The 25,450-nt window shown below is 54.4% G+C and overlaps 10 protein-coding genes across 10 annotated transcripts; 7 read left to right on the top strand and 3 right to left on the bottom strand.

The window, feature by feature from the left end:
- Positions 1 to 2,312: 2,312 nt before the first annotated feature.
- CCMA1212_006062 (uncharacterized protein) lies at positions 2,313 to 2,924 on the top strand (the record flags this gene model as incomplete). The annotated part of the gene is made up of 2 exons (XM_073703303.1): positions 2,313 to 2,360; positions 2,481 to 2,924. 2 exons carry the CDS (start codon positions 2,313 to 2,315, stop codon positions 2,922 to 2,924), a joined length of 492 nt encoding a protein of 163 aa, XP_073558427.1.
- A 428-nt stretch (positions 2,925 to 3,352) lies between these two features.
- Positions 3,353 to 4,363, bottom strand: CCMA1212_006061 (uncharacterized protein; the record flags this gene model as incomplete). The annotated part of the gene is made up of 1 exon (XM_073703302.1): positions 3,353 to 4,363. One exon carries the CDS (start codon positions 4,361 to 4,363, stop codon positions 3,353 to 3,355), a length of 1,011 nt encoding a protein of 336 aa, XP_073558426.1.
- A 679-nt stretch (positions 4,364 to 5,042) lies between these two features.
- On the bottom strand, positions 5,043 to 6,749 carry CCMA1212_006060 (Bypass of stop codon protein 6; the record flags this gene model as incomplete). Its single annotated transcript, XM_073703301.1, has 4 exons — positions 6,455 to 6,749; positions 5,928 to 6,335; positions 5,412 to 5,865; positions 5,043 to 5,347 (listed from the first exon to the last, which is right to left on the bottom strand). Exons 1-4 carry the CDS (start codon positions 6,731 to 6,733, stop codon positions 5,043 to 5,045), a joined length of 1,446 nt encoding a protein of 481 aa, XP_073558425.1. The 5' UTR covers positions 6,734 to 6,749.
- Positions 6,750 to 7,255: 506 nt separating this feature from the next.
- On the top strand, positions 7,256 to 8,380 carry CCMA1212_006059 (uncharacterized protein; the record flags this gene model as incomplete). Its single annotated transcript, XM_073703300.1, has 1 exon — positions 7,256 to 8,380. The coding sequence occupies one exon, from the start codon at positions 7,256 to 7,258 to the stop codon at positions 8,378 to 8,380; it is 1,125 nt and encodes a 374-aa protein (XP_073558175.1).
- A 1,516-nt stretch (positions 8,381 to 9,896) lies between these two features.
- On the top strand, positions 9,897 to 11,335 carry CCMA1212_006058 (Zinc transporter ZIP9; the record flags this gene model as incomplete). Its single annotated transcript, XM_073703299.1, has 4 exons — positions 9,897 to 9,929; positions 9,997 to 10,013; positions 10,080 to 11,093; positions 11,149 to 11,335. 4 exons carry the CDS (start codon positions 9,897 to 9,899, stop codon positions 11,333 to 11,335), a joined length of 1,251 nt encoding a protein of 416 aa, XP_073558176.1.
- A 2,412-nt stretch (positions 11,336 to 13,747) lies between these two features.
- Positions 13,748 to 14,367, bottom strand: CCMA1212_006057 (uncharacterized protein; the record flags this gene model as incomplete). Its single annotated transcript, XM_073703298.1, has 2 exons — positions 13,748 to 14,142; positions 14,349 to 14,367. The coding sequence occupies 2 exons, from the start codon at positions 14,365 to 14,367 to the stop codon at positions 13,748 to 13,750; spliced, it is 414 nt and encodes a 137-aa protein (XP_073558183.1).
- Positions 14,368 to 15,919: 1,552 nt separating this feature from the next.
- Positions 15,920 to 18,189, top strand: CCMA1212_006056 (F-box/WD repeat-containing protein 7; the record flags this gene model as incomplete). Its single annotated transcript, XM_073703297.1, has 5 exons — positions 15,920 to 16,387; positions 16,454 to 17,043; positions 17,115 to 17,477; positions 17,548 to 17,896; positions 17,953 to 18,189. 5 exons carry the CDS (start codon positions 15,920 to 15,922, stop codon positions 18,187 to 18,189), a joined length of 2,007 nt encoding a protein of 668 aa, XP_073558184.1.
- A 1,470-nt stretch (positions 18,190 to 19,659) lies between these two features.
- Positions 19,660 to 20,880, top strand: CCMA1212_006055 (uncharacterized protein; the record flags this gene model as incomplete). The annotated part of the gene is made up of 1 exon (XM_073703296.1): positions 19,660 to 20,880. The coding sequence occupies one exon, from the start codon at positions 19,660 to 19,662 to the stop codon at positions 20,878 to 20,880; it is 1,221 nt and encodes a 406-aa protein (XP_073558181.1).
- An 858-nt stretch (positions 20,881 to 21,738) lies between these two features.
- CCMA1212_006054 (putative inactive purple acid phosphatase 16) lies at positions 21,739 to 23,151 on the top strand (the record flags this gene model as incomplete). Its single annotated transcript, XM_073703295.1, has 2 exons — positions 21,739 to 21,916; positions 21,989 to 23,151. The coding sequence occupies 2 exons, from the start codon at positions 21,739 to 21,741 to the stop codon at positions 23,149 to 23,151; spliced, it is 1,341 nt and encodes a 446-aa protein (XP_073558182.1).
- A 693-nt stretch (positions 23,152 to 23,844) lies between these two features.
- CCMA1212_006053 (Protein FYV10) lies at positions 23,845 to 25,236 on the top strand (the record flags this gene model as incomplete). Its single annotated transcript, XM_073703294.1, has 3 exons — positions 23,845 to 23,895; positions 23,997 to 24,536; positions 24,601 to 25,236. 3 exons carry the CDS (start codon positions 23,845 to 23,847, stop codon positions 25,234 to 25,236), a joined length of 1,227 nt encoding a protein of 408 aa, XP_073558179.1.
- Between the last annotated feature and the right edge of the window lie 214 nt (positions 25,237 to 25,450).

Raw genomic sequence — 25,450 nt, 5'->3', positions numbered from 1 at the left:
AGGGCGCCGAAGCACATCGTGACGTAGCTCGAAATGTGCCTCTGCTCTTCATTTCACTCTCAAACTTCATCCATCTTTTACAAGACAAGAATAAGGCAAGATAAGGTAAGCATCATTCCCACGGCAACGCCATCCAAGTCAGCCTTACCAACAACTCCAAGACAGACTTCCTTACACAGAAAAAGCATAAGCGCAGCCCTTCTTCACCTCTGTACATGTAACAATCTCCATCCTCCCCCAAAACAAAATCCTCCTGAAAATATCAATCTGCCTCGCCCCAATCGCCAATCCAGCCTCTCGCCTCATTCAGGAAAGAAAATAATACCACTCTCTACCTAAGAAACAGATGACGCCACAACGAGCGACGCGCTCCGAGACATGCAGACAACCTGAACGAATCTGATCCTCCCCCGTGCCGCCCAGCCACGCCCCTGCTTTTTTTTTTTTTTTTTTTGCAATGTAGCTTTCTTTTCTTTTCTTTCCCGCTGTTAGTTGTCCCATGCGAGGAGGAGGAGTGCAGGTACTCGAATCCTGCGGCGGCTCTGCACTGCTTCTGCTGCGCTGGCGATGCGTCTTGCCAGCCTGCCGTGGCTGTGAATAACCGCTGCGTCTGCATCTGCATCCTACGAGACAGAAGCAATGAACAAACACAAGTAAAACTCATCAACTGTATCACCACGATTTCACCTGAATAGTAGATACCCTGACTATCAACAAAGTCCTCATAAATCCACACAAACGTCAAGATTGTTAGTAGCCGTGGCTGGTGCAAACTCGTCTCTGAATCTTGGCTTCTCCAATCCATTCCCCCCCCCTTGTCCATCATCATCTTTCCCGCCCCAAGCCTTTCCCTTTCCCTTTCGTTCTACCCCCCCGGTCAAGGTCAGCCCGGTACTTGACCGTCATGTACCGCACCCCTGTCAAGATATTACTGTACCGACAGGGATTGCCCATGCACTTTATTCCTCAGATCGACTGTAATACTTTTTTCCTGGCCCTGCTCGACACTCATCACGAAGGTTGGGCATCCCGCAGTGTCTTCCTCACTCTCATCGTCCTTCCTGCCTACCCTTTAGTATGAAATCCCACAGTGTACCTACTGCTTCACAAGCGATACAATGTTTGCTCGTTGGTCGACCTCCCAGCAAGCAAGATTAAAACGCACGCAAACGTTCACCAACCGCCTCGAGCACAGCGCACCCTCTAGCCCGCACCACCCCCCCATCGTCAAATCATCAAATCTCATCCATACCAAGAAATGGACACTAGGAAACTCCCTCGTATGACTTGGCGTTTTGCCAGCAATGCAGCTTTCTCGCATGAAGCACATACTCCCCAATCGTAAATCTCGAATCGCAGACATTGTCTCCTCCAAAGTTGCATCATGCTGTTCAGAGGATTTCCGGGGCCTGCAGTTGTAGTAACAAAATCTACATGTATCCCGGCTCGCTTAGTACCAGCAGCGACTGGAAAGAAGCAGAAGACGCATATAGAAGCTTTCCCTTACTATCCATAGCTTGCCTCGTCGCACGCAAAACATGGTAAAGAAAAAGGTCATGACCTAAACAGAGGCCTTGGGTAGTCTCCCAAAACCACCAACTTCTACGCCTCATCCTCCTCACTGCCATCACAACCACAAACTCCCCCCCCCCCCCCCCCCCCCCCCCCCCCCCCCACATCCGCCCCTAGCTCCCTCGTCAATCTTCCCCATCGCCGCGCCTCAATGAAAATCTCCACTTCAAACACAAGGCCCTTGTATTGGCGTTGGCCTTTCCCGCAAGGTACATCTAAACAAAGTCTAGCACCAAAGGTAACAAGTTACTTGGATCCAGAAGAATCTCAGCCACATGCACTGCTCTTCTGTGTTACATCCATTCCCCGTTGCCCCCAGTTCGACCGACCCCCAGTGAGGCAGCCCGGGCATTTTTTTTTTTATTTTTTTAAATTTGTATTTTAAATCCATATTTTGTTTTTGCCCTGATTGGGCTGTACTACTGGGGACGTATGTTTGTCTCAGTGCACAATGTACCTACCAGCCGTGTGTGTGTGTCACTCCAACAAGTTTCTGCCCTCACCGTAAAGGGAGTGTGCGTGTGTGTGTGTGTGAGGGAGTGTGTGGTATATATTTCTGGAGCCTTTCCCTCCCTCCCGTCGTTTCGTCCTTTTCCTTCCCTCTCCTTCCTCTCCATAGAACGTTCCCCCCCCTCCGAGCATCCATCTCCTACCGCAAGACCTAGAGCATCACATCTTTCGAGATCAAACATCTCCATCTCATACCAAACCTAAAACAACCTCATCAACAAACATCCACCATGAAGTTCTCCAGCTTTGCCATCTTTGCCGCTGCCGCCCTTGTTCAGGTATGACCGCTCTCACTCACTCACTCTCACTCATCCCCATCACTCATCCTCCCATCCTCGGCCTCATCCTCATCCTCATCCTCATCAATCCAATAGCACTCAGCTAACAAAAAACCACAGGCCAACCCAGCCCCCTCCCCCGCCCCCGAGCCAGGCCTCTTCGACGACATCTCAACCTTCATCACCGGCGCCGCCGGCAAGGTCTCCTCCTTCGTCGACAACGTCCACTCCAACTGGGACGAGGGCCTCTCCAAGGGCCACGCCGTCAACTCCGCCATCGACTCCATCTTCGCCTCCGACGAGCCCTCAAAGGTCATCGCCAGCCTCACCTCCGAGGCCGCTCCCCTCTTCAGCTCCCTCAGCAGCGTCGCCGCCACGGCCACCGGCGCCGCCGCCTCCTCCGTCAGCGCAGACATCTCCAAGCTCAGCGCCTCGCTCGCCAGCGAGACCAGCAAGGCCGCCGCCGCCGCGTCGTCGAGGTCCAAGGATGCTGCGCCGGTGCAGACTGGCTTCATGGCCATGGGTGCGCTGATTGGCGGTGCGGCTGTTCTCGCCAACATGTGAGGCGGTTTGGACAACGCTGGACTTTTGATGAGATGCCACGAGGTGAAAGCTTTGGTAGCATGGGACGGAGATGCGTGACAGGTACTCGGGCTTGTTTGTTAGATAGGAACACGGATGACAGATGGAATACCCTTAAACTCGCGGGAGCGGAACATGGCACGCCTTGGTCTGAAAGCCAATCTCTATGTATGAGTATGTAGTCATTGATTGCGACAAGTCTTTGGAAACAACCGTTCTAAGAACCGTCTAGAAATTGCGTCAGTCGGCGGTCTTGTCCAGTGTCGAGTCTTGACTTACCTTGCTGTCTATGCTAAAATGCTTCATACTCGATGGATGCCGCCGTTCAGAGTACAGAAGCTTGCTAATCGAGGGCCTAATGGCGAGTGATGAATAGTCGCGCGTCGAGTCATCTCGGTCGATCAAAGACATCAAGTCTTCTTCCTCATCTGCCCCCAAAGCTTGTCCACAATCTGGAAGATGGCCGTCACATCCTTGAGGACGTCGCCGCCACCTTGTCCGCCCAGCCTCTGCTGTATCTTGTCAGGATGCCAACGCACTCGCTCCTCCTTCAGCTTGGCAGCAAACTGCTGTTCCCCGAGCTCCTCCAAGCCGATGCCATGGATGAAAAACTCCCGAACAGCCTCTTCATTGACATCCTTCCGCAGCCCGCTCAGCACCGGCCAGGCAAGCTTTTCCAAGGTACCATCCCAGGTAGCCCACGCCTTCGTATACACGTCCCATGCATCGAGCCAACGCCGCGACCGACGTCGTTCTTCGGCCCTCCGTATGCTGGCCTCCATTTCATCCCGCAGCTTGCGGTTCTTTCTCTCTTCTTCCTTCTTCCTCTTGCGCTCCTCCTCGCGCCTCGCCCTCTCTTCTAGTAATCCGGCATTGGTCTTCTCCCACATCTTCTGCCGCACGTACGCCGCGTACTCTTCGTCCGTCATCTTCTCAAGCTCACCCATCGGTCCGACCTTTTCGTCAGGATAGACGTGGATCGGCTGGCCGTAGACTCCCTCCCAGTACGCGGCGCCCTCATCATCGGCCATGGCATCAAAGAGCGATTCGCGAAACGCAGCATCCGGATCGAGAGGCGGGGGATCATACGGATTAGGCGGCGTGGGCGAGCGCTCTCGTCGCCGGCGATGCCGATGCCGGTGGTGATGCCTATGCCGCCCAGGTTCACCGTCGCGCTCACTGCTGCGAGAGCGGTGACGGCGCTTCTTCTCGCCCTTGAGCCTCAGCCGCGACCGTCGCGGCCTAGTTGTGTCCGTGTTTGCATCGTCGTCGACACAGGCTGCTGGCTTGACGTCATCTCGCGGTGTCGCCTCTCGCTGCGGCCTCTCCGGCGACTGCTGCTGCTGCTGCTGCTGCTGCTGCTGCGGGTTGATGGATGAGAGAATGTGCCGCCTCTTGGGAGACGCTGGCTCAGGGTTCATGGTTCATCATCCGCGAGCTGAGGTCGCCTCAGCCAAAGCTCCGCTGCTCAACTTGCTGCTCGTGATGTCGCTTCCTCGTGGTCGACGGGAGAAAGGTTGAGGTTGAGATTGAGATTGAACTTGTTTGGAGTTGGCGTCGAATGAAAGGTAGTGAAAAATAAAGGGTACCATAAAGAAACAGGCGCACACGACGTAGAAATAAAGGCACCTTTGGTGAGCTGTAGAGGCGCTTCTTCTTTCGTGGCGCTCATGCGCGTAAATCCAGAGTGTGGGTTTGAAGCCGTTTGGCTCCCGGCTTATTCTGTCGCCATGTGCCAGGCACCAGCCTCAAGTGGCTGACAGCAAAAGTGGACCTCGACTCAATACAAGCCATGTACCCTGGCTCATGTACTCAAGCTGCTTGTGAGGAAGACAAAGGCATCCGAATCAATGTCAATACATTTCCTTCATGCAATAAGGGAAGAAATAAGTGCTTCCAAGACTCTTCGTGGAGTCTGAACGGAAGAGACGAAAGGAGATAGAAACCACTCTACACCTCGACGTCTAGGGCCTCTTCTCTTATACACAAAACGCAACCATATAATACCTACCTAAGCAGCAACACTCTCTGTTCTGATGTTTCAATCATGAATTCCATATGGAAGCAGCTATTCTCCACCAAAGAACCAGACTCGTCAGCTTATTCAAGCATCTTCTTCACCCGCTCACCCAACCGCTTGAACACGGCCAAGTTGACGCCCTCCTCCTTGTCCTTGGGTCGATGCTGCTGCAAAAACAGCCACACAATCAGCATCACGACGCAGCACGCGAGAACAATGGGCTGCAGCGTCTTGACGCCCTTTGCCTGTGCAATGGCGCCGACCGCAAACGGCAAGGCAGCCGAGCCAGAGCCTCCAATGGCGGTCGCAAATCCAATGGCGCTGATGTGGAGGGATCGAGGCAGGACCTTGGTCATGAGCACAACTGCCGTGGGATAGATGGGGCCTGAGATGAGAATCAGTACACATACATAGCCATTGCTATGATATGACAAGAGGGGGAAACGTACCCAAGATCATGCCCAGCAGTGCAGACGCCACGGCAGTCACCACCATGTTTGGAACAAGCCAAAACACAAGCTCAATGGCAATCGCCAGCCCGAGATACAAGAGCATGGCCCGGAAGCCGCCCACCCGGGACGTGACAAAGCCCAGCACAAGACGGCCCACGGTCATGCCGCCCCAGAAGCCCGTCGCCGTGGCACTGCCGGCAAACGAGGAGGCGTTGCGGACCTTTGTCATGAAGACGACGATCCAGCCACCGATCGAGACCTCGGTGCCGACGTACAGGAAGATGAAGAGGGAGAAGAACCAGGTCAGCTTGCTCTTGAGCGCCTCTCGCGTTCGGCCCGAGGTGGCATTCTCGCCGGCTTTCTGGTGCGGGTTCTCGCTCAGGTAGACGGCGCCTGTCTGCGTCCAAAAGGTGGTGGTGGTAGCGCCGAGTTCGAGTGCCGAAACGCTGACCTGCAAGTCACATGTCAGATGTGCATTCATACAGATGCTGACTTGGTTTAAGAGTCTCCTACCATGATGTAGTAAAACGTCCACCAACCGCCACGACTATGCGAACTGATGGCCGTGGTGATAAGGGGAGCCACCGTCGCCCCCAGAGCATAGCACGCCTGCAAGACGCCCGACACTTCGTGCGAGTTGGCCATGTTGCCGATCCAGGCGCTCCACGCGGCGTCTACGATGCCATTGCCGAAACCGACAAGGATGTACATGACGACGAGGACGGGGTACGGCGGGTGAAATGTGATGACGAGATAGGGCACGAGGCGGAGCAGCGGTGCGATGATGCCCACGCCTCGTTGGCCGAGGCGAACGTGAATTGCGCTGTTGGCCAGCGCGGCCATGGTGTAGCCGGCGAAGGGGGAGAGGAAGATGAGCGAGACGACGGTGTAGGTCAGGTTGTAGTACGATTCAAGCTGAGCCTTTGTAAGTTTTGTCCACCTTAACAGAGACAGAAGAATGTCACACCTGAGGAACCAATGCCTATGACTGTGGTAAGCATCTTGCCGCGGCATCATAAAGCTGAGAGTTTGGGACTTACACCATAGGAACCGTCATTCATGCCTAGAACGAAAAAGGACCAGAAAGTCGAAAGGACACGGTACTTGTTGATGGGCGGCGAGTTCCATTTCACCTTTGCCTCGAAGGCGTCTTCAGGAGGTAAGGGATCGTTACTTGACCTTGCAGGCTCGAGAATCGGGGCATCTGCAAATGGCTTCTCGGAGTCATTGCTGCCCTTCGGGACTGCTCTTGGCGGAAAGTCTTGGAGAGGAATCTCTTCTGTAATGTGAAGAGTCTCGGTGGTGCAGGTTGTTGCCATGTTGTATGACGTTTGACTGAAGCTGAGACGAATCGAGAGCCAAGAGTTGCTATCTCAGCAGCCGGATGGTTCAGAGATGGACAAATGGACCTCTCCAGGGACGAATACTCATATTAATAGCAGTGGTCGTCGGCAGTGGATGTTCTCTTGGATCCAATCGGAAATATGGTATCCAAGCTGACGGTGAATCGGGATATTTACAATGTTGGCGTGGCTTCTCGAGTCCGGGCGATATGACCTGATCCTGCTCACCGGGAGAGAATTACCAAGCAGGAGGATGGCCCTTACAGTGGCTTGGTGTTGCAGAGTGATTGTGTTCGTATTCTCAAGCTATCAGCAACTTGTCAATGCCGGATTCGCTGGAGGCGGTCACATGGACAAGCCTTGAATAATGCAAAGGTGCCGTGTACAGTGGGGCTCATTTAAATCCGAGCACAAAGTATCGCCAACGCGTAGATAGACTAGCTTCGTCTTACAACAACAAAGACCTTCTATCTTCAAATCGCGATATCTCATTCAAAAATGCCTAGAATTGAACGAAAACCACACTGGTCGCCTCATAAGAGGACGAGGATTCGAATGATGTACGAACAAGGCTATACCAGAAAGGAGATCGCACTCAAAGAGCGAGTTCCGCCCGGCAGCATTTATGGCATCGCGACGCGTTATACACAACAAATATCAGCCCGATCACAAACTCGTCCCGGACGGCCGCCCAAGCTGACGGAATATGATAAAAGGCATATCAGACGATTGATTAGAGAGAACCCTTTCATTACCAACCAACGGCTTCTTTCTATGGTCCCTACTCGTGTCTGTGTGAATACTTTAACTTCATACCTCAAGTCTGAAGGCATCCAACACAAGTCTGTACTTCGGCGACCAAAATTGACCCCAGAGGCTGCAGCCAAGCGTCTGAGATTTGCACAGGAGCATGCGCAGAAGCCGATTTCATATTGGCTACAAGTTTTTTTCTCTGACGAGGTCACAATTGAGAAAAACAACGCCGGGCGTCCGGGGTGGGTATTTTGCTGTCGCGTAAGTTTAGTAGCCATAACTTCAACTTGCGATTGCTCCACGACTAATGCTCTAAAGGGCGAGAGACTTGACAGGGACAAAGTCCAGGCAATTGCAAAGCGATCGACTATAGCATTGATGTTCTGGGGCGCTTTTGGCGCTTTCAAACGCACAACGTTATGTGCACTTCAGGGCGACCCCGACTCAGCCCGACACGGCATCACCGGACGCGTAATACTCGAGACCCTGCAGTCCGAATTACCTACAATTCTGGAACCTGGATGTGTATTCATGCAAGATAACGCTCCTGTACACAGAAGTCATTTGGTCCAGCGGTGGTTGCGTAATTGGGCGCGAGAGAATGGGATCAGGATCATGGACTGGCCGCCGTATTCGCCCGACCTCAACCCTATCGAAAACATATGGAAATTGGTCAAACAAAAAATCGTTGAACGCTATCCTGAGCTTCAAGAGATGCCGCAGACGGCTGCAGCGTTCGATTTGCTAGAGAAGGCAGCTGTGGAAGCCTGGGAAGAGATTAGAGACGAGGTGTTAGAAAACCTCGTTCGCACAATGCCGCACCGCATCGAGGCCGTCATTCGTGCCCGCGGCTGGTATACTAAGTATTAATTATACCAATCGATTTAGAATTGATCAGGCTATAATATATATTAATTATAATTTTTTTTATATTTATTTAGCTAAGAAATTAATATACAGGCAAGTATCGTGATGTATTGCTACATGGTGTTGTTTTGGTGTGCTCGGATTTAACTGAGGCCCACTGTAATTAGAAGCGGTGCGGGACGGAAAGTTAGCCCAAGACAAGGGGAGAGGGTGCTAACATGGATCATGGCTAGCGCCTGCGAAGACGGATCGAAAGATGCGGAGATGTAGTGGCGCAAATGGCTTGTTTGAGTACCAATTCATGCTCCCATTGGCGGATAATCGATTGATAATTACGATAGCAACGGTTTGCGAGATACACGTCGTCTTGCTCCCGCTTGCATGAAATACCAAGTTGCTTGCAAACAAGGTGCGAATCGGGAAGCGTCCGATTCGGGGAGTGTCGGACATCAGCCATTCCACGAGGCTGTGTCGTTTGACTTTGATTAAGGTATGAAGTAAGCTTGTGAAGAGTCGTCTCTGTTCTGTGGGGTATCTCCAGGTTCGTGACCTGTGGAGCTGCGTCTACGGGAGGAGGAAGCCCAAGAGGCTTGAAGACGGAGAATCCGAATGGCATCTAGAAGGATTCTGGTTTGTAACGAGGATGATGACAGGCGTCAAGTGATTCAACATTGAAAGTTGTCGGAATGCGAAGTAGAACGAAAGGAAGACGAGACGGACTTGGAAGACTGAACCAATGTTCCCGGTCCCCTCATATCGAATTCTCCAAACGACACAGGAAATGCAATCAGTACTAATTTCTCCGGAATATGGCATGCTCCGTTTCGTACAATGTGGTCATTTCCACACCATTGGTTTGTTGGAGTCTGAACTGAAAGAATTCAAGGCGAGTCTACACGTCCTCTCTCCATCAGTCAAGTGCCATCTTACAGTACATGTACCTAATGTAACCGGTGGAGCTTGTCGCTCAGAATTGGCGGCAGATGGCTCCCATTTCCAATCTTCATCCCATTTTTTTTCCTTTGCAGCGATCCACAGAAATAAGTAATCTATCCTGAAGACGCAATCGGACCAACTTGCGAAAAAACAAAGAGTTGCGACCTCTGGTCATGTCCATCTTCATCTTGTTCAGTTCGAGCCCAATGGCGCACCCCAGCTGGCGGATTTCAGGGCAAGTGGGCCCCCTGAGTGGCTTTGCTCTGGTCGGCCGGGGATTTTTTAGGGGACACGGATTGGAGCATCCCAGCCAATCAACCGCCTCTGTGCACTGAATCACATCGCAAACCCGAAAATCCAACAGAAACAGACCACAATCTTTTTGTTACGTCGCCTCTGTTCCGCATCCTCGCGTCTCGCCCGATCGTCAACGATTCCGAGCCGATTATCAGAATCACCGCCGCTTCACAGAGGAGGCGAGCGCTGGTCCGAGAGGCCATGATGCGCAGATGACCCGGCGATAACCAACTAACCCCCCTTATTCCTGCGCACACGTCGAGTTTGCGCCGACTCGAGATTCACCATGGGCGGCCTCCTCTTGCTCGTTGGCCTATGCGTATGTCTCTCCAGCCAATGCCTCGTGGACTCTACGCTGCATCATGTGCTGACAGTACTGCTTCTAGATTGTCATGGCAGTGGCGTATGCTGCACCTCTACCGATTGCTCACATGGTGACACACGGCTGATGTATAGGCGCCCTCAACAGTTCATTCCTCGCCGGAGCCTTGCCCCTATCGATGACGCTTTCGCAATCACAGCTCCGGCTGATATCGAGCATCGGAGTCGGAGTGCTTGTCGGCACGTCTCTCGTCGTCATTATACCCGAGGGCATCGAAACTGCGGTCACGCCCGCAGAAGCCTCTCACCTTCACAAAGCACGGAGCTTGGTGCGAAGATCGCCATGGGCCCTTGGCGTTGAGCCCCGAGACATCGTCAAGGCCTTTCCCGTTGTGCAGACCACAGTCCCTCTCCACGCGATACAAGCAGGCGACCTACCCAACATTTCGCCGCGGATCGAGGTTCCTGAGAGTTACGAGGTTACGAAACGACAAACCGAGGATGGGGACCTACCGCAGGATTCATCCGAGACCACTCCAGAGCACAAGGAAGAGGAGGAGCACGGAAACGACGCAGACGGCGCAGAGCACCCCCACGTCCACGGAGTGCCCACGCTGGAGATTGGCTTTTCCATGATTGCAGGCTTCATCCTCATGTTCCTCATCGACAGACTCCCCAGGCATGCCACCGAGAGCCTGCGATCAACACCAGAAACGCGCCATATCAGTCTCGACGACCTCGCAGGAGGAGATACGGCATCCATTGACGAAGAGGCGGACGGCTTCTTGAACTCCCTGGCGCCAACCCCGCGACGAGCCCGCAGCCTGGCGACGACCACCGGACTCGTGATTCACGCCGCAGCCGACGGCATCGCCATGGGGGCGTCTGCCACCTCGTCCAATATGCGCCTGGGCTTTGTCATTTTCATTGCCATTATGATCCACAAGGCCCCCGCTGCGTTTGGCCTGACGTCGATTCTGCTGAAGCAAGGCCTGTCGAAGCGGGCGGCGCGAGGCCATCTGGTGATTTTCAGCCTGGCAGCCCCTGTCGGTGCCCTGACGACGTGGATTCTGATCACGCTGCTGGGCGGGGACCACTTGAAGGGATATTCAGGGCAGTGGTGGACAGGCATGTTGCTACTCTTTTCGGGGGGGACCTTTTTGTAGGTTTTCAATCATTCGTCTTACAAGTGAATTCGGTGTGCTGACCATTGGCAGATACGTTGCCATGCATGCCATGCAAGAGGACGGCGGCCCGCATAGCCACGACCACGGCTCGGGGATGAACGGCTACTCGGATGGAAGCTCGGTACACCAACGAAAGGCCAAGGGGCCCCAGATGCGAGACACCTTGGCCACGGTCGTGGGCATGATGATTCCTCTCGTTGCTCAGCTGGGCCATTAGACGCTTTGCTGAATCTTATACCAAAAGTGCTTACAGCTACTGAGTTCTTCAAAGAAGACACTAAAAGGGGGATTTCGATCTGTTTTGCTTCCTATACTCTTACTCTTTTTCTTACTTTCCGGAGCAGCGCTGCTGCGAATGATGCGGGATGATCTACACGCTGATGTAGACCGGTTTGCGAATGGGTATAGAGCTGCGTGCTGTAAAGCGAGATATCTAGTTGTTGGGATGACGATCAAGCGCAGCGTTTATATAATTATAGAAGGCGTGATTCGACGAAGACGAAAGCCCTGGCACATTGTTCCATTACAATCTGAGGATAGGCACGGGGATAAAGGACAACTGTTGGTCGACGGCACAGGCAGCCACCCAGTACTATGAATGTACCTGTATCGTGAAACACCTCAGACAGGAAGACGATGGCCTGGATCAGGCTAAGTCCAGACTCGATCCAAAGCGCAGAATGAACCAGCCACGTTGTAGCTATTACAAAACCATGTTAGACCGCGCCATGCAAAACACGCCCACAATTTCAACTTGATACCTTACCCATCAAGCCCCCAAACCAACTGAATCCAGCCCAGTTCGACAAAACCAGAGCCGGGGGCCTCCAGATGCGTGACTTGCCTTCTAAGCCATTCGATGCATTTGCATCTGGACAGGCCACATGCCGTACCTCGCAAAATGACGTAGCCCAAAAGAGTAAATAAAAGTCCCCAGATTTCAAGGATCAAGCCATTTCGCACGATGCGCCACGAATATCACGACTTGACGAAAACAGCTCAAGCTTCAGAATTTGTTTCATGTCACTTTTTAGAGAAGCTGAAGAAATGGCAACGGAGGTCCTGATACAAACTTCTGAGAAAAGCGCGGGATGAATTTGGAACGTGGTGAAAAAGATGAAAGATGGACATGAAACAATGATGGGATGAAAGGAGGACCCATGCAGGATGGATCCCCGGTTGCTTCATCGTTGGAAATAGCGCCGTTTCTGTGGTTTGTTTCTTTTTATAAATGAAGTAGATATGGGTCCTGTTTGACGGGGCTGATTTGATTTTGGTGCCGATTTGCTATGATGCTGGACGTTTCTCGTTTGCAAGGCGGTACTATTTGGTTCCCTGTCGCGGCAAGCGTGGTTTTAAAAAGTGAATTTGATTCAGCGCTGGGCAGGTTAGAATCTATAGATGCTGGTAGCGGAATGGACATGCTCAAGTGAAACGAGGCCACGTTGGAGTTGGAATGGAGAGAGATACAGTCTCATGTCCGCGGTGTCGTCGCTTAAAGAAATGTACCCATCGTTACAGGTATTGATTGTATGGGAAGACGCATTCCCCCGCCTCTTGATTCTCCTACTTTTCCCCCGAACTGCAGCACTTGTGTCTCGTCTCCTGCATACTCACAGTATCACGGTCGATGAAGGAGTTGTAGCAACAATCAAGGAAAGAAATAAGATTCGGGTGCGACTCGAAATAGACCAGCCTACCCGTCAAATCACAAGCTTTCATGCCCACCCGGGGTAACCCAACCGGATATCTTCAGCAGGAGATGGCTTCAAACGTTGTTGGGCACATGTACTTCTACTGTACGCCTCCGTGCGACGCTCGGCCGCGGTACCAGTAGACGCAGGACGAAGTGGTCAGATGAGGCCACCGAGGCGTGTGCTGTATGTACGGGCAGGTATGTATTGTTGTTTGTAGGGGTCTTATACACTACGGTAGTACGTGCTTCTTGTCTGCGCCCGTGAGCTGCATGCCCAACGAGCTTCTTGTAAACGGTATGTGAGGTATCACAAGTCGTCAGAGGAATCGGGTTGCGACTCCGCACAAGGCGGCGTGGTCAGCAGCATTCCATGCGGGTGGTTCTACCCATTAGTCGTTGGGTTCAAGGTTGGGTGTGCAAGGGGATCACGAGAAGAGCCAATGATGGCACGACGGCAGTAAGCCCGGCCTGCCCCTTCAATAACAAAATCGACCGAGATTCAGCCTTTTGATCAATCCCAATCCTTTCTGCTGCAAGACTGATTGCCCATCCAAGCTGCACTTCAGGTAGAGGCGGCATCTGACGAGTTTCACACCCGCCGTCGCCGTCCGTGATCGACGCATCCTCATTTGGTTCTTGGTTTGCATGGGCGGCAAGTCACGAAGCGCTCGTTTGCACCATGCCGGGATCCTCTTTCCAGGCCTTTCTTAGGCGGCTTGTATATTATGCTCCGTGCGACCGTCGACCTCGGTGCACTATCGAAGAAAGGATACAATTCCTTGGGTGGCCCTTTTTGTGTGATGTATGCAGCATTACATGGACGCCAGCCAGTGACGAGCATACACATCATCTCAAAACAAGTGCACGGATTTTCATGTGCCTCAAGTTTGGGCCCTGCAAGGCCCTGTAAGTGAGGTACTTGAGAAATACACGTTACAGCTGTCGAACCAGCGCGGCGGTTGAAGCGGCAGAGAAAAGAGGAGGAGAGGGAAGAGCGAACCGTGGATGCTGTAGGTAAGGTAGGTATACATTGTGCTGCTGCTGCTGCTGCTGCTGCCGCTGCATGGTACGGTACGGTACGGTACGCACGAGAGCAGAACCGACGTCTGGTGACCAGCCCGATGCAAGGTACTTCGGGCTTTGCAGCGGGTTTTGTAGGTACCTGACGACGGCACGAGCCCATGTAGAGGCCCGATGAGGAGAAAGACGCAAAAGGGAACGACCTGGCGATTTGTGGAGCAGATGCACGGAAGACGCAGCGCTGGATCCTCCCTGCGTGTCCCGTCCAGCGTCGGGTACTCCGTTGCGTTGGAACAGGCGTTTCTTCTCTACAGACAAGTCCAGTAGTGCTTGGGAGAGAGGGCGCCCCTGCTGAGCAGGAGAGTGTCAGAGTGCCAGTGAGCGCCTGTCAGGCGCTGCTTCTTTGTCTCGGCGCCTCAGAATCACGAGTGACCGGCAATGAACAGGCTCGGAGTTGAAGTTGCTTGGGCTGTAAATTCGAAGCCGTCGATTGACTGATGTCGCTCCTTCGTACCGCCTCGCGCGCATGCCATGGGTGCCGTTGCGTGCTGGCGGCTGTTAGAGTCAGGCGTACCGGCGCCGGGCGGACGATGCCGGATCGATACCCAGCGCACTAATACCTTGCACCACTATAACGCCGTATAGTGCCAGTACTAGCAGCGTCAGAACACCTGGAACCCACGCCTGGCGCCAGCTCCAAATGCCCATGCGCTGCCCCACACCCGCCGCCGGCTACATGGGCCGGTATCCAGTACGAGGTGCCCTGGAGGTACTGTACGTCGCCCATGTGCTCCGTGGTACGCCGCGGGACGTGCGGGACGCCAGCGTCGCGACTGTACCACCCTTTCCTCGCTCCTCCAGCCCACTACCGTGCAGTACGCAGCGGTACCTGGGTCAGAGCACGGCCAAAGTCGTCCCCAGCCGCCTTGCCTGTGCCTCTTCTGTCGTAGCCGTCCAGTACCCGCTGTGTACTTGGCCCTCCGTACTATTTCGCCCTCCCGCTCACCTCGCTGACCTGACCGATTGCCTTCTGATCGCCCACCTCCGGCCGTCGAACTTGACCCTGACGAGAGAAGCCACCAACGCAAATCCTGTCCTGCCAACCCTCGACCTCGTCTCCTGCCAACCCTGACGACAAGCCTCCGACGCCCGAAATCCCAGCATCGCAGCGCGCGCATCTATTTTCCCCCCCGGCTCTTGCCCGTAAAAAGACCCCAGCGCCAGACGGGGGACCTGCCGAGCAGATCAGGAACCAGGGACTGGGCAAACCAAAGCAACGCAATCCCTTTTTCCTCCCCAAGGCGGTCGCCGCTCATCGAACCCGCAAAGGCCCGGCCAGCTGCTCCATCCCTCGCGTCCCTTCGAGACTGGATTCACCAAACTCGGCTCAGGCTACCGTCATCCAGACCGCATCGCATCGCCAGGGAGTCGCCCGGAAACGCGCGACACGTCTTCCCGGGGCTCCATCATTCGCCCTGCCCTTGATCAATCGGCGGCTTTCACTCGTTTTCCCAAAGGCCTCTGGACGTTTAGGTCCTCCGGTTCCGCCTCTTGCAGCACCGTTTAGGAGGCTGACCCATGTCCTGACCTGCCGGTATGCTCTCTCTGCCCTCTCAGCTTCTTGTCTGGTTTCTGTCTGCCACTTCACTCGTGCCGAGTAATGCCGCTGCCCTTTGAATCCTCCTCCCCTTTCAGCATCCAGTCATCACACGGTGTACTGCCTTTGGACCCCTTGTGCCAATAATGCATCCTTCAATACTTACACATTCTACAAGCCAATAACTCTGTCCTCCAGCAGCACTTCACATTCCTGCGCATATCTGCTGTTGCGGCAAAATCGTCGTTTCATCTATAAGCTGACGTTCGCCTGTTGCCAGGCTAGACCAGGCTTGGGCCTTCATTCTGCTCCATCCATCCGCCTCGTCGCGTGCAAGACAGTTTTTTTCGAAGCCTTCTTTTCCGCGCCCTGCAGAGTCGAAATCGGTGGCTGCTTGAGTCCGATTCACCAGCATCAAAATCTTTGAGAGAACTCCGGGACGACAACGTCCGTGACGCTACGACACCTCGGATACACACATACACGCTATGGCTGGCTACAACAGACCGATGAGCTTTTCCGAGAGGAGAGGAAGTCTGCTCAGCGAAGAGCTTACGCTCAATACCAATAACAACTCTTTGTTGCACCAGAGAGTCGAGAAGCTGCCGCAGCAGCAGCGCCAGCTGAGAGGGCCGCCGACGCCGAGCATGCCCACGCCCGCCGCCGACTTTGACCAGCAGCTGACGGGCTCGGCGCCCGATCCGCCTACCCCAGCGGCGTCTCCTGGACCTGCCCACTGCCAGCCCGACTGGAGCGATGCCGCCGACGACGAAGACTTCTTCCTCGCCAAGGTCCGACAGCACTTTCAGAACTCTTCCGGTCCGCAGCGGACGAGGATCTTGGCCGATTTGTTGAATCTTTGCACCAGCCATCAGCTCAGCTTTGTTCACCAATTTGTCAGCCCGTTGTTGAAGAAGGACCCGTTTACGAGCCTCCCGGACGAGCTCTGCTTAAGAGTACGTCTTTACCGCCAAAGACGCAGCCTTTGATGCTCTGGCCATTTCGCTAACAGCGTCGATTAGATATTGTCATTTATTGACGACCCCAAAGTCCTTGCGCGCGCGTCGCAAGTGTCCAAGCGATGGCGAGATCTCCTGAGCGACGACATGACGTGGAAGAACCTATGCGAGAAACACGACTACGGTCGTCGCCTGTCAGAAGTGTCGCCCTCGGCACCCATCATGACATCGAGGTCCTCGGCCTACGCCTTTGACACGGACAGCGAAATGTCCACCAGCCTCCCCGGAGACTTCCCCTTTACCTCACACGCCTCGAGTTCCATGGGCTTTGAAAGCATGAGGCCCAAGATACGCTCATACAAGTCGCACTTCAAGCAGAAATATCTGGTGGAGGCGGCGTGGAGGTCTGGCGGCACAAGCATCACCCGCAACATTACACAGGAGGGAGGCGTGGTTACCAGCTTGCATCTGACGCCAAAGTACATCATTGTCGCTCTCGATAACGCCAAGATCCACGTCTTTGACACGGATGGCAATTCGCAGAGGACTCTCCAGGGCCATGTGATGGGCGTCTGGGCCATGGTGCCCTGGGGAGACACCATGGTCAGCGGTGGCTGCGATCGAGATGTGCGTGTGTGGGACCTGAAGACCGGGTAAGTTGTTTTTTGCCGCCTCTCGCTTCGCATTCTCATGTGGCTTAGCCGTACTGACCTTGTGGCGGCAGCGCCTGTCTTCACACATTGCGAGGCCATACATCTACCGTTCGATGCCTGAAGATGGCCGATGCTAATACCGCCATCTCCGGCTCGAGGGACACCACGCTGCGGATATGGGACATCCGCACCGGCCTGTGCAAGAACGTCCTTGTCGGACACCAGTCTAGCGTACGGTGCCTGGAGATCAAGGGCGACATTGTCGTGTCCGGAAGCTACGATACGTTCGCCAGAGTGTGGAGCATCTCGGAAGGCCGGTGCTTGCAGACGCTGCAGGGCCACTTTAGCCAGATTTATGCCATTGCGTTTGACGGCAAGAGGGTGGTGACTGGGAGCCTGGATACTAACGTTCGAGTCTGGGACCCCAAGACTGGGTAAGTAGCGCGTCGCTCGCCTGCATGTCGGAGATGTGATTGCTAACTGCTCGTTTTCACCGACTCACAGAGAATGCCTTGCCATTCTTCAGGGCCATACGTCTCTTGTCGGGCAGCTGCAAATGCGGGGCGATACTCTGGTGACGGGAGGATCGGACGGCTCCGTCAGGGTGTGGTCTCTGGAGAAGATGTGCCCCATCCACCGCCTGGCTGCCCACGACAACAGCGTCACGAGCCTGCAGTTCGACGACACGCGAGTTGTCAGCGGAGGAAGCGACGGCAGGGTCAAGATCTGGGACCTCAAGACAGGCCACCTGGTGCGCGAGCTGATTGCGCAGGGCGAGGCGGTCTGGCGAGTCGCCTTTGAGGAGGAAAAGTGCGTGGCTTTGGCATTGAGGCAAGGCCGCACGGTCATGGAGGTAAGACGAAGCACTGCCTAAGCAAACTTTGGGCTGGTGCACTGACGACAGGATAGGTTTGGTCATTCTCTCCTCCAGAGGATGTGCTCTACGACCGCCCGTTTTCACTTCAACAGCGTGTTCTGGAAGACGACCCCGGCCGTCCGATGAGTGCCATGGCATTTGACTACCGAGGCGGCGATGTGTCCATGGCTGGCTACAGTCGAGACAATACGCCTCATGACACGACCATGGTGGACGCCGGCCCATCAACAGCTCCGCCCCAGGGAGGCACCTTCTTCCACGACAACTAACCGCGCAACGATGCCCAGAAACTATTTGTTATACTTGTCTTGATTTGGCCGGCGCAATGATGGCTACACAGGCGTTGAACGTGAGGGGGAGACAGATGATGAAGGCGTGGAGGAGAATCAGCAGGATTCAGTAATGACGAAAGAGCCGAATTGTTGGGAGCGGCCGGCTCGCCTGCTTTGGCTTTCATATACTTGGCGCGCAGTTCAGGTTATAGATCGCGGCGTAGATCTCGTGGGAGCATATTTACATTACTCGGCGTTGCTGCAGCATTTGGGACTTGGTGCATAGCCAGGCAAGCAGGGGAGAGAATTACACCGCGTCAAGGACGTGAAGATGGGGACGTTTATATCAAGTCGGACCCGACAGGCTCGAGAAGCTCCCCCCTTTTATTGCCACAGATTGGTTTTTTTACTGTTTACTCTACTGCCTTGCGATTCTTTTTCCTTTTTCCTTTTCCTTTCCTTTTCTTTTAGGATGTGCGCCAGCGAGCGTGGATGGTGCACTCGCAGTATTTCTAGCGATAATACCTGTGAATATAGGATTAGGTAGAGGTAGATTCAGGTTCGAGCCGATGATGCACAGAGGAGAGGCTGTGTCGATGAAGTCTTTGGCTTTAGATATCCATATTCGTCTGGTGTATACCTATGTTAGCCTGAGCTGTAATACATGAATTACCTCATGGTGTTGTTACAGTCCTCGTGGGCCGCCATGTGCCTGAAATACAAGGAGCCGCGATGTTGTACGGAAGTACATAGTAGTATCCCCCTTTGGTAGCCTCAGGCTGGAATTCGGGGAGATCTCGATTACGAAATAAGGTTTTCCATGCCATGCAGGTCATAGTTACTTTTTCTTCTTTGCTCCGAACCAAGGAACGCAATTGAACAACCTAGGTGAAGCTCGTCAGAGTGGATATCTCGTGCCCGTTTTTTTTTCTCCAAGCAAACAAAAAAGCTCCGGCGCTTGGAACTTATAGGTGTCATTGACGTCATTAGTTGAGCCGAGGCGTTTTGTTTGCTTCTTTCCCGCCTTGGGCCAATTTGATGGGCAGGGGGAATTGAATTCGGGTTTGGCGAAAATTGCGTCACAATGGCATAATTTGGGTATCTGGGGGAAGCTGCACTGACGTCGGACATGCGGCAGGTGAATTGACTTGGCTGGATCTGGGGATCTGGGGTGGTTATCTATCTATCTATATATTGGCTGTTCTTGCTGTGAACTGTGGCAGGAACATCATCACGTTCACACATTCAACCTCGATTCTCCCTTTGTCTCTCCTCCTCGCAATCGCTTCTCCCGTCAATTCCGCTACCTACCTACATTTCTCACGAGCCCAGATCTCCCATCTTCTACCAAATTCATCACCTGTCCACCATACACAGAGCCATCCTTGTGTCATCACAGATCAATTCTTCCATCAACCACAACAAATTCCCATCTTTCCTCCAAACACAGACTCTACCAGCATCACCATGATTTCCACAAGAGCAGCCACCAGACTCTCCCTCTCACAGGGCAGAGTAGCTCTACGAGCCCCCAAGCGCCAGATCCGCTTCCAATCGACCTCCTCCACATCGTCCGCCGCCAACGCACCGCCCAGCAGCTCGCTCGGAGCTGGCATCATTGGCGGCATCGCCGGCGCGACCCTCTTCTACGGCATCTACTCCTTTACGCCCGCCGGCCGGGCCGCAAGCAAGCTGAACAAGGCCGTCAAGGAGGCGGAGAAGAAGTACCAGGAGGCGGCCAAGAAGCTGCAGGCCGCCACGCCCAGCCCGGACCAGGCCGTCGACTCCATCAAGCAGTTTGCCTACTCGTACGTCTCCTGGATACCCGGCGGACGGGCCTACGTGGACGCCGCCTTCAAGGACTGGGAGACGGTGCGGAAGCACCATGGTGAGGAGGCGGATAAGCTGGTGAGCGATGCGTACAAGCAGTTCCAGGACGTGGCCAAGGCGGGACTGAGTCTCGAGGCGGCGTCCCGGGCGTGGGATGTCCTTGCCGACTTGGCCAAGAAGTTTGCGAACCTGGCGGGCGATGCGCTGTCGGACATCGTGGACAATCATCCCCAGCTCAAGGAGGAGCTCGGAGGCAACATTGACGTGCTGAAGCAGATGGGCGAGCAGTATGGCCCCGAAGCCAAGAAGCAGGTGGACGAGACCTGGAAACAGGTTCGGGACATTTTCGCCGGCGGCTTCAGTGCCTCGAGCATTGCCAAGGCGAAGCAGCTGATTGACGAGAAGGTGCAGCAGATGCAGAAGCTGGGGGACGAGGCGTGGAAGAAGGGTCTCGAGGAGGCCAAGCCGTACCTTGACAAGAACCCCAAGCTCAAGGAGCTATTGGAGAAGAACGCGGATGCTCTGAAGAGGGGCAACGTCAGTGAGGTGTTCAACAAGGTCCGTGACGCGGCCCAGTCGGGTGACTTGGGCAGCTTGGAGGACTACGTCAAGCAGGCGAAGGAAAAAGTGGGAGGCGGCAAAAGTGGATGGGCGGCGCTGGACAAGTACTTGAGCCTGGACAAGATCCCGCAGGGCAGCGAGATCCTGAGCAAGCTGGAGGAGATGGGCCGGATTGCGCAAGACCACAAGGAGGATGGGGAGAAGCTGCTCAAGGAGACGATGGCGGACATTCAGAAGGTGTTGGAGGACAAGGGACGAAAGGCAAAGGAGATTGTGGACAAGGAGACGAGGAACTGAGCGGGATGCACGAAAAGAGCTGATGCGCTACCCTGGCAGTCGTCGTTTGATGCATTGCTTCTGCATTATTACACTTGTATGGAATAGAAGAGGGTTGACATGACGATCGATGGAGTTGCGCCCTCTGCTAAGGCATCTATGGTAACAGAGCTGTTGAAGCACCCAGATGAAGAGGTACCCTTGTTCTCTATGCAAATGCCGTCCAAATGCCAGTAGATGCTTATTAGTGATCCCTCTGACTAACCCCCTCTAACAACACCTGCTGATCCCCGGCTCAAGACAGGCAACGCACGTTTTGCATTCCCGCCCAGTAACTGGATGCCGTTCAGATGTCCATCCCATCCATCTCTGCAAAATGTAACCACAACCCAACTGACCAACTCTGCTCTCTTCATTTGACTCCCCCCTTATCTGCTGCATCTTCACATGACATTCGCGGCAGATCAACAGCCGACGGCAAACGATCCGTTTGGTCGGATGATATGATACTCAACGCACCTGCCGAGCTGCATCTTTCTATTCGTGCCGTGGTAGATGCTACCTACCCATTGTAGCATTTTCTTCATAAAACTTATATAGAAAAGTCGTTCATGTTGGGAAGGTTCCTTTCTGGCAGAGGAGGGAATGGCTCGGTGACCAGGAGAACTGATCGATTCATTGGGTTAGGTGTGGATTTGGCAAGTTGGAGCTTGACTGGGTTTTGTGTATAAGGAACGTTTGTTCGCGAACTTGACAGTTTGAAAAAAAGTCGTCGTTGATTGTTATTGTTGTTGTTCTCTGTTTACGTTGTTTTGAAGCGACTGCTATCGACAAGAGATAAAAGAAAGGCCGAGAAAACAGAAAGAAAAGAGAAGCGTCATGTTGGATAGGGGACTGTTGTTGTTGTTGTTTGCGTTGGCGGCGCCCTCGAGGCAGAGTCCCCTGCCGAAGCAGGCTCAGATGGGACACGCCGATGCGGTTTTTACGAGGCCGTTGAGTTTTACGACGAATGGGACGTTTCAGGTGTCTATTTTTGAGGATCTTCATTTTGGCGAGAGTGAGTTGCTTATAACTGTTACTTTCCTATACAGGTAACAGAGGAGGGCGTTGCTAACGAGTTTGTTAATAGATGCCTGGGATACCTGGGGCCCTCAGCAGGACATCAACTCAGTCAAAGTCATCAACAAAGTGCTCGACCGCGAGTCTCCCGGACTGGTGGTGCTCAACGGCGACCTCATCACCGGCGAGAACACGTTCCTCGAAAACAGCACGCACTACGTCGACCAGATTGTCCAGCCGCTCGTCCAGCGAGGCCTCCCCTGGGCGTCGACGTACGGGAACCACGACCACAACTTCAACATCTCGGGCGAGGGCATCCTGGCGCGGGAGCGGCGGTGGCCGAACGCCCGGACGCGCAGCATGGTTCCGGGGCGAGACGCGGGTGTGTCCAATTACTATCTGCCCGTGTACGCGGCTGGATGCAACGAGCTGCAGTGTTCGCCTGAACTGCTGCTCTGGTTCTTTGATAGTCGAGGCGGGTTCTATTTCCAGGAGCGGCATCCTGACGGGAGCCAGGTCGGGCAGCCGGACTGGGTGGACGTCAGCGTCGTGAACTGGTTCCAGCAGACGAACCAGCGCTTCGTGGCCAAGCACGGCCGCATCATTCCCTCGCTGGCATTCGTCCACATCCCGACGGAGGCGTCACAGGCGCTGCAGACGGAGCACGGGCAGGCCAGCGTGGACAAGCACCTGCAGCCGGGCATCAACGACGACTACCCCGTCGCCCAGCAGGCGCAGGGCTGGTGTCCCGACGGGCGCAACGACGGGTCGTGCGCGTACGGCGGGCAGGACGTGCCCTTTATGCAGGCGCTCGCGACGACGCCGGGGCTCATGGCCGTGTTTTCGGGGCACGACCACGGGGCGACGTGGTGCTATCGCTGGGACAGGCTGGTGCCGGGCATGACGGTGGCGGGGACGGGCGTCAACCTGTGCTTTGGACAGCATTCCGGGTACGGGGGGTACGGCAACTGGATCCGCGGGTCGAGGCAGGTGAGGGTTGATTTGAGGAGCTTGCGGGAGAGCGTGAGGTGGGAGGCGAAGACGTGGATAAGGTTGGAGAGTGGTGATGTTGTGGGTGAGGTGGTGCTGAATGCGACGTATGGGAGGGATTGGTATCCTGCGACGCCGAATACGATGACGTATTGCCCTACGTGCAATTACACTGTTGTTACGCCGGGGCCGGGGTCGGGGTCTTTGCAGAGGAAGGTTGCGGGTGTGAGGACGAGGTTGTGATGGTGGAGTTGTGGTGTTGGAGTATATGTATGCTGTTTTTGGGTATGTTGTTGTTTTGGGGGGGGGTATGGTGATTTATGGTTAGGGATTGGATATTGGATACGATGGCTATGTTTATGTTGGCTTTGTTAGCATTGATTCTTGGATTCGAGTTGATATATGTATACGACTTGTTGATTTTATCTAACTAATTATATCTCCTGAATGAGGCGATGGTGATAGTGATGGTGTTAGTGTTGGTGTTGGTGTCGCTTGTATTGTTTGGCTTGTGCTTGTGAAACTGGACCGTAAGGCATATCAAGGACAACCATACATTCTCAATTACTCGACATACAATACGGCCCAGCAGAATCAACTCCGATTCATCACTGGAAAGCAAGATTGAAGAGCATGATGAGCATTGAGAGTTGGCCATTCTTATACTATAGCAGCATCTCGCGATATCATAGGCTACCCTGCAATCTAGCCATTTTGGGCAGTGACATTGCATCACCGCCTATCGATAAGCACCCACCAGACGATGCCGTCGCTTCGACTCCCAACCCCGGCTTCTCCTCTCGTTGCCACTCTCAACGCCAACTCACTGTCCATCGCCCACGCTTGGAATCTTGACGAGGAAAGAGATTCCAAAGAGCAGAATTATACAACACATCATACCGCCCGTTTTGTTGTCAGAGTCGTCGGCGTCTCAGCATGGCGGACCACGAGAATTCCGCCATCAAGCATAGCGATCACTTGCTCTTGGTACGCTCACGTCCATCTTCATTGCTTCACCTCGTGTTACTCTACCCGCTCCTCCCTCTGTCACTGCATCTGGATTGCTAACTCTCCCACTCTATTCACAGGACCAACCCCTCTTACGCCTCCCCCACGAGCTCCTCCGCAAAAACTTCCGCGCCGCCCACTTCGCCATCGAAAAGGACACCTCCTCACTCAAGTCGCTGCTCAAGGACTCGGCCACGGCGGCCCTCTCCGGGCGCGCCTCGCAGCAGGACGTGCTCAAGAGCCTCGACGCCATGATCAGCCGCATGCGCGGCGTCAAGCGCAAGCTCGGGGCCTGCGCCGAGGAAGAAGCGCGGCTGCACGAGCAGACGGCCGCGCGGATCCAGCACCTCGACGAGCTGTACTCGATGCGGAGCGTCGACGACGTGAAATACGAGGCCTGGAGCAGGAAGCGGCTGGACCGGCTGCTGGCGGACTACCTCTGGCGGCACGGGTACACGGAGAGCGCGAGGGAGCTGGCGAGCGAGAAGGGCATGGGGGATCTGGTGGATGTCGATACGTTTGTGGGCATGAGCCGGATTAGGGAGGCGTTGCTGAATGGGAGCGTTACGGAGGCGCTGGCGTGGTGTACGGAGAATAAAAAGGAGCTGCGCAAGATGGAGGTGCGTGCATATACCGTACTTTTTTTGGTTGTTGGAACCATATCGACTGACACGCTTTACACAGAGCAAACTCGAGTTCATGCTCCGGCTGCAGCAGTACATTGAGCTCATCCGGTCGCAGTCCCAGCCCAAGCTCGTCGAGGCCATTGCCCACGCGAAAAAGTACCTGATGCCCTACTGGAACACGCACCCGGTCGAGGTCAAGCAGGCGTGCGGCCTGCTGGCCATTCCGCCGCACGGCGCTACCGCTGGGCTCTACTCCCACCTGTATAGGGCCTCGCGGTGGAACGAGCTCGCGGACCTCTTCACCTCCGCCCACAACAGCCTCCTCGCCCTGCCGCCCGTGCCGCTGCTCCACGTCGCGCTGTCGTCGGGGCTGTCGGCCCTCAAGACGCCCGCGTGCCACTCGTCGCGGCGGGACGAGCCCACGTCCGAGGCGGGCTCGTCCTCGCTGGGGCACGGCGTGTGTCCCATTTGCTCGACGGAGCTCAACGACCTGGCGCGCAACGTTCCATATGCGCATCACACCAAGAGCCACGTCGAGCACGACTTGTTCCTGCTGCCCAACGGGAGGGTGTATGGCCGGAAGCGGCTGGACGACTGCGCCATGAAGGCGGGCTTGATGCCCAACATGGTTAAGGATCCCATTACGGGGGATGTCTACTTTGATCAGCTGCTCAAGAAGGTGTTTATCACTTAAGGGATGAGAGGGGGAATCATGACATTCGAGCACAACTTGTGTCTAGCATTGTTCACTTTGCGTTAGCCCCCTCCCCCCTTTTTTCTTCTTGGTGTTTTGTTCTTTTTCATTGACGGGTACTTTGGGCATCAAGGAAATGGATAGCTAGTTTGGTTGCTTTTTTTTTTTTTTTTTTTTTTTTTTTTTTTTCTTTTTTTTTTTTTTTTTTTTTTTT

The sequence above is a fragment of the Trichoderma ghanense genome (genome assembly GCF_004382785.1).
Source record: "Trichoderma ghanense strain CCMA-1212 chromosome Unknown scaffold_6, whole genome shotgun sequence".
Lineage (NCBI taxonomy): Eukaryota > Fungi > Ascomycota > Sordariomycetes > Hypocreales > Hypocreaceae > Trichoderma > Trichoderma ghanense.
The sequence above is the reverse complement of the archived record's forward strand: the minus strand, read 5'-3'. Positions and strand labels throughout refer to the sequence as shown.